Here is a 7024-nt window from a genome sequence, read left to right on the forward strand (position 1 = left end):
GGAAACTATTTCACTCCGGGGCGCGTAGTGGCGCAATAGACGTGACGCTATATGAGTCTCTTTTCACTGCGTCCACTGAAGAAGACAAGAAACCGTCAGCTGCGATTCAAATTTTAGCGCTCGTAGCTGCAGAGCGAGAAGACTGGTGTTTCTTGTCTTCAGGTTTTATGTAGTTTATTGACGGAGTTGTGCGTCAATACGTTACAACGATGTCTTCTCGCAGAAGGTAAGTGTGTAGAAGAATGTTAAACTCCGAAACTAGCGCTGGGTTAAATTATATTATGGCCGCGTTTCATTTGTACATCGTGGCTGGTAATACAAAATACGCTAGCTAACGTTACATTAACGTTACTTCTTTTTGGTTATGATGCGAGTTTTACTGACGCTGTAGTCATTTTAAATAACTAACGTAAATAACTAAATTCTTGCTGATCTGCTTTGTTGGCGTGAGCCTTATTTAGGTTTTAAGGGGTGTTTAAGGGGTTAAGACTGTTAAAGGGATAGTTCAGACAATACTGAATATAGTCATCATTTGCTCACTCTTATGCTGCTTTAAAACCGTTTGACATTCTTCTCTTTGATCTTAAAAGATGATGTGTTTTGGTCACCATTCACTTAACTTGCATTGTATGTCAAAAAGATACAGTGAAAGTGAATGGAGATTGATGCTGTCAGTTCAAACACCACAAGATCCATCAGTATTCATTTATTCTCATTTATTTCCTTATGTTATGCAGTGAAGCTCTGGCGTTCTCTCTGGTGACTGAGATCAATCATGCCATGGCCAGGCTTGTGGATATATGGGACAGTATCGGCATCATGGAGGAGCAGAGGGTAGAACGAATGCAAACTGTGAAAAAACATATAGATGTAAGCAATGCCTTTGCATGCATCACATCTCTCACCAATTTCTGACTGGTGCTTACTCCACTTACTGGTGGCTTACTGGTGTTTAATTTACTGAATTAAACCTGTTTTATAGGAGCTTTTGCATTCAATGATTATGGAGGAAGAGGCCCTAAGACATCGCATCAAAACCGATGTCATTACCTTCCAGAAACAACTGGATACACTGTGCTTGGAACTGGGACTCGAACCATACAAAGTAGGACAAGACGTGTGAAGTATTGTCTTTTAGTAATCAGGCATCATAAACTATTGATGCTTGTCTGAAATTTGTCAATGTCTAGTTATGGAAAACTCCCCCTTTTTTTTTTTTACTGATCGTTATCCTGTAAACTTTTCTAGTTGGAGCAAGACCTTACAGTCCTCCAGATGGAGAAGAACCTGCGGTGCCATGTTGAATCTCTTCTGAAGGAGAAGAATGAACGTTTACGAGAGCTGACTGATTTGAAGAAGCAGGACGAGGATTTGTGCGTAACTTTGTGCTCTACGCCATATTACATCCCATCGGGAAGTGTGCCTTCTCGAACCCAGCTGCAGGAACTCCAGGAGCATGTTGAGAAACTCGTCAAAGAAAAAGTATCTATCCCTTTTCTTTTTGGAACCGTTCTGATCACTCATGAGTTTCTGTTCTGGATGCTTTCATGACTTAAGCCCTCTGTTTGTAGGCGAGCAGGGAAAAGGTGTTCTCTGGGCTCCGGAAGGACATCAGGAGTCTGATGGACGAGATGGGTCATGAACCAGAGAGCAGTCTGGAACGGGAGTCCATCTGCCCCGACACTGATATTTTTCTGCTCACGCATGATAATATCAAAGCCTTGAAACTGCTGCTCAGCCAGGTGCTATTATTATTTTTTCTTTCAAAAAACAAAGTATATATATATATATATATATATATATATATATATATATATATATATATATATATATATATATACACACACACACAAACCTTTTTTATTTATTTATTTATTTTTTTTACAAATATTTTTTTATTTTTTATAATAATAAAGAATGGCTTGGATAATATGGCTTCTAAATGCATTGCATGAGCTAACAGTGCCATCTAGTGGCTGTGTTAGAACAAGCTTAGCATCTTATCCATGTTCCAAAATGAAATCTCACCAAGCACCAAATGAAAAAATTGCAAATAAAAATTGCCTATACAAGTATAAATAGACAAGTGATAACTATTATTCTTATTCTTATTGTACTAATAATTGATATTTATACCACACAGCTTGAAATGAAAAAGGAATCCTTGATTTCAGCCCGAGACAATCTCAAAGAGCGAGCTACGAGCCTGTGGAATCGTCTGAGTTGTCCCGAGCCGGAAGGCGAGGCGTTCCGAGAGGCTGCCATGAGCACTCTATCTGATGATATCAGACGGGTGAGAGCTTTTCATGTAACCCACAGGATGTCCTATCAGGGATCTTAAATCTCCATGTGGTTTACCAACAAGTGCTAATAGAGTGCATTTCCTCTTGCAGTGGCAGGGCTATGTGGAACATCTGGAGGAGCTGCAGATGGCTCAACTGGAGGAGGTGGTTGATAAGGTCCGACAAGAGCTTGTGGCTCTGTGGGACAAATGCTTGTTTGGACCAGAACAGAGAGAGCCGTTCAGTGTTCACTTCTTTGATGGTAAGTTGCCTGAACCTTGATATTCTAATTTAAAGGCAGTCAGGTAACTTTATATTATTAAATTAATTTCAATTCCCAGCAAAAACCGATGTATGATTTAAAAGTATAGTTCACCCAACAATGAAAACCTGTTCCCACTCAGACTATCCAAAATGTAGATGAATTAGTTTCTTCATCCGAACAAATCCAGATGAAAAAAAAAAAAGATGTTATATTGATGACCAACCCTGATTAAAACCTTTAAAAAAAAAAAAAAGACAAACTGATTCTTTGCCAATAGAAAATGGCTCTAACTTCATTCTGGTTGAACAGATCACTACACCGAGGAGCTGCTTGCCCTCCATGACACTGAGCTGCTGAGAATGAAGTCTTTCTATGAGGCAGCACAGCCCATACTGGAGGACCTGGAGAAATGGAAGAGGAACTGGGCTCTCTTTCAAGAGTTTGAGGTTCACACAGACATCTCACAAGTCCCATGCTTAAAGTCAACTTAACCTTATTATGTGGTTTCACCCGTGTCATTTTGTTCTGTTTTGCTTACCAGAGAAAGGCTGCAGATCCCAATCGCTTCAGTAACAGAGGAGGATCTCTGCTCAAAGAGAGTAAGGACAGGGCCAAAGTGCAGAAACTGCTTCCAAAGGTACTTGCACATTTTCTGTTAAAGGATTTTTTTTTTTTACCATTTAATTTTTATCTTAAAAGGATAGATCATAGATTACGCAAAAGCAAAAAATTGTCTGACTCTAAATAGACAGCAATGTGAATACCATGTTCAAGGCCAAGAAAGGTAGTAAAGACATCACCATCTAACTAATAACAGCAATTATTTTAGCTTTCTTTGTGCATTAGAAGTATTCTTGTAGCTTCATGAACTCAAGGTGCCCCTATTACACCATTGCCCTTTCATGCAGTTTGTAAAATTGAACCGTATGTGAACGTAAACAATCTGCAAAGCTGAAAGTGCATGATAATACATTTCTTTATTCTGGGAGGCAATAATCGACTCTCTACAGCAGTGGTTCTCAACCCGTGGCCCGTCACGAATTCAAATGCAGCCCACCATGCTGAACACAACCAAAAATATTTACTTTCAGTTTTACAATTCATTTAAGTTTTTACATAAAAAAATTTACCTAACAAATATAACTTATAATGTTTGTAAAATAATTTAGTTTTCCATTATTTCCATTATTTTCAGACATGAGCAGACCTGTAGCCTGCTTACATTTATCAAACGCTTCAATTCAATTCGAATAGTTATAAGCAGCCATTAGTTTGGTAAAATTGATCCTCAAAATGGCCAAATTTGTTATTTAGGCAGAAAAACTAAATGTGGAAAATGCCAAAGAAGGAACACATACAAACAAGAATAGTCACGTTATGAGAAGTGAAGGTAGATTAGCGCTGGACTTTCGGTTTGCCCAGCCACTCATTTGAAGATGTTAAGGCAAAAGGAAACACTCAAACTACACAGCAATCATCCTTAATTGCAGAAATGTGGCAAAACATCTCTGGAGAGAACTTCAGATTATTAAACTCGAAAGTGCAACACAGGCTACATTTGTGAACGCACATTTTCTGTGTCTTACAGAATGCAACTTACAATCGCAGCTTCATTGTGGTGTTACTCCTTTCGAGCCGAATTTCACAAAAATGGTCTGCCCCCGACAGCATCAGGTGTTTCATTGATCAGTAGAATTATTTATTTCAATGGATGTAATCAATTAGATATCATAATATTTAGTCTATAATATTATGAATCTGGTTGGTTTTTATCAGTGACATATGTAAATGATATGTGAGCAGCCCGTGAGACTTGACCTTGGACCATAGCGTGGCCCAGTGAAAAAAAAAAAGGATGAGAATCACTGCTTTACAGCCTAAACGAGTTGTTAGTCATTCAAATCCTACTTCTGTGATGGCTACACTTCACGGGGTAACAAGTTTGCATAATGCATATTAGCTGGCTGCAAACAACTTGACCCCACTCACAAACACGTCATTCTACTGATGACTGTTTCTCTAATCTCGGGTTAGAGTTTATTGCGGAATTCGCAAAACGCTTAATGTGGAAAGATGGATCAGTATCCTGTTTTTGGACCAGCTGCTCCAGTGAATCACAACCTGTATGTATAACAAATAATAGATGTATATATTTTCTATTTTCAGATTACAGAACCATATCAGAGCGGAGCAGGCTCTCATATAGGAGGGGTTTAGAGAGACAGAAGCTTTGAACTGCTTCGAATAAATTGTTTGAGAATCGCTGGAAAATGAGGCGATATTAAATATTTATTCAGAGAAAATGAAAGCATTTTTTTGACCATGCATGCATGTAATCCTATTGTTGGAGACTCCCAAAACAATATTAGGAACTGTAAAATGGCATAATAGTGGCGCTCTAAGGTGGAACCACTGATGTCAGATGGACCATATTAACAGTGGCCTTACTAGCTTTCTGGGCTTTGAATGTGTCAGTTGCCTTGTCTATACAGAGTCAGAAAGCTCTTGGATTTCATCAAAAATGTCACAATTTGTGTTCTGAAGATGAACAAAGGTCTTACAGGTTTGGAATGACATAGGGAGCTAAGACCAGTTGAGGCTGTAATGTTTCCCTTTGTCTATCTACACAAACAGCTGGAAGAGGAGTTAAGAAGCCGTGTGGAAGTTTGGGAAAAGAATCAGGGGACTTCTTTCCTTGTGCAAGGTCAAAGGATCATGGATTACACCTCCAGCCAGTGGGAAGAGCATCGCTTGCAGAAAGACAAGGAGAAGAATGAACGGGTGAGATTCCCTTGGTGCACACTCGTTTCCTTTCCTCACGTCTTAGGTCCACCCCCATAGGATGAGAGGGAAGGATGCACGGAAAGGATCTGAGAATGGAGCAATTAAAGGAAAGCTTCTTTGTACATTGGAATATTCTTAATCATTTCAAAGCATCATCTGCTGTGCTTAAGTGATCTACCCTTATGTTGTTGAAGTTTGGCTATTTAATACAAGTCTTCAATATTTAATTCAATCTGAGTATTGAAAAGCACCCATAGAATATCAGATGGTGTAGAGACAAGTTACCAGGCTGTATCGTACCTTGATACATTTACATACTTTGCTCAGGAATGCTTTTAATGATTTATTTTACTAAATTGTGTCTTCCAGATGACAAAGAAAACCGAAACCTCTCAGTTTAAAACTCCAACAAAGAGACCCCTCGGAACAACATATACTACCCCCACCCCTAACAAAATTAAAAAGGTATCATTCCTCACTAAGAATGGATGTGCAAAAACAAGCCTTTGATCAAAATGCATAATCATCTTCCAATTGTTTCAGACGCCCAATATGTTGGCACCTCGCATTGCCGCCGTGAGCAGCGTCAGTACCTCCAGCAGCAGCAGCAGCAGTGGCGGCTCATCCACCACATTTCTGTGCGTGCCAGGAAGACCTCAACTCTCTGCCAAGGTTAAAACCATCTGCCTGGGGCATTCCAAACTCAATTCAACTCTCTGATCAAAGCTGTTGGTTTGAAATCAGTCCAAAAGGGATTGTGGTTAGACACAAGTTCAGGGTTAAAATAGAGAAGTTCCAAAAGCTAACACTAGATGACACTGTTGCATCAACAATAATCAGTACTGTTGTGGAAAACTGGAGGTTAAGTTCTATCATCTGTACATGATGATACTCTTAATATTAAAGATCAGGGATGTTACTTAATATTTTTTTTTTCTTTCTGTGGTCTAATAGAGGACCAAGACTACAGAAGCCAGTTCTGGCCCACGTGTGCCACTGCAGGAGTTCAACAGTGACAAGAAACTGCTTCCAATGAGCTACTCGGCCTTTACCGTAAGCCCAATCACTTTGAATTAAACCACTTCCCCGGATGTATATTAACTCCAAATGGAGCATCTGTGATGAGAAGGATGCTCATTTGTGACCACTAATTCCCCTAAGAGAGCTCATTACCATTTAAAGGCCCACACATAATAATGATTCAGTGTTCAGTTAGTAAAGATGTGTTAACATCTTTTGTCTTGTTTTCCTTTACAGAGCGAGCTGTCCAGGAAAGCCAACAATGATGCTTTTCTCAATTCAACCGTTAAAGACATGCTTTGATTGGACTGCCAACATTTGATACTTTTTTATTATTTATTTTTTTATGATGCTTAGGTCACAAATAATAATGTCAGGATTGAGACTGTACAGAATACAACTGTTCTCTGTGTTTACTTCTGACCAGTGCAGTGACTTTACAGAGACACTGTTTTGCTTGTTTTAAAAATCACAATTATATATATTTTTATCTTGCTTTATATTTTGGTCATAGTTTATACACCTAGTCAGATTCTGTATATATTAGCTCATTAAAGGTCAGTCATTTGCTTGTTAATATACTACACTTTTAATAAAATGATTTTTATACATTTCAAAGTTTTTTTTATTTATTTTATTTTTTTTAAGACTGCACAGTTCTTTAAATATCTCT

General features: G+C 38.6%; 1 protein-coding gene across 1 annotated transcript; it reads left to right on the forward strand.

The window, feature by feature from the left end:
• The first annotated feature begins 58 nt into the window (after positions 1 to 58).
• On the forward strand, positions 59 to 6969 carry zgc:86764 (uncharacterized protein LOC797431 homolog). Its single transcript, XM_052588989.1, has 14 exons — positions 59 to 226; positions 738 to 870; positions 983 to 1105; positions 1249 to 1482; positions 1572 to 1742; positions 2144 to 2293; positions 2394 to 2544; positions 2857 to 2993; positions 3089 to 3184; positions 5182 to 5328; positions 5701 to 5796; positions 5875 to 6003; positions 6286 to 6384; positions 6589 to 6969. The coding sequence occupies exons 1-14, from the start codon at positions 210 to 212 to the stop codon at positions 6652 to 6654; spliced, it is 1749 nt and encodes a 582-aa protein (XP_052444949.1). The 5' UTR covers positions 59 to 209; the 3' UTR covers positions 6655 to 6969.
• The last annotated feature ends 55 nt before the right edge of the window (positions 6970 to 7024 follow it).

Source organism: Carassius gibelio, chromosome B21 (assembly GCF_023724105.1).
Source record: "Carassius gibelio isolate Cgi1373 ecotype wild population from Czech Republic chromosome B21, carGib1.2-hapl.c, whole genome shotgun sequence".
Taxonomy (NCBI): domain Eukaryota; kingdom Metazoa; phylum Chordata; class Actinopteri; order Cypriniformes; family Cyprinidae; genus Carassius; species Carassius gibelio.

Excerpts from the sequence above, each read along its gene's own strand:
- zgc:86764 (XM_052588989.1), top strand. Across the intron at positions 3,185-5,181 it reads TGCAGAAACTGCTTCCAAAG|CTGGAAGAGGAGTTAAGAAG; the intron begins GTACTTGCACAT and ends CTACACAAACAG. Across the intron at positions 5,797-5,874 it reads CCCCTAACAAAATTAAAAAG|ACGCCCAATATGTTGGCACC; the intron begins GTATCATTCCTC and ends CAATTGTTTCAG.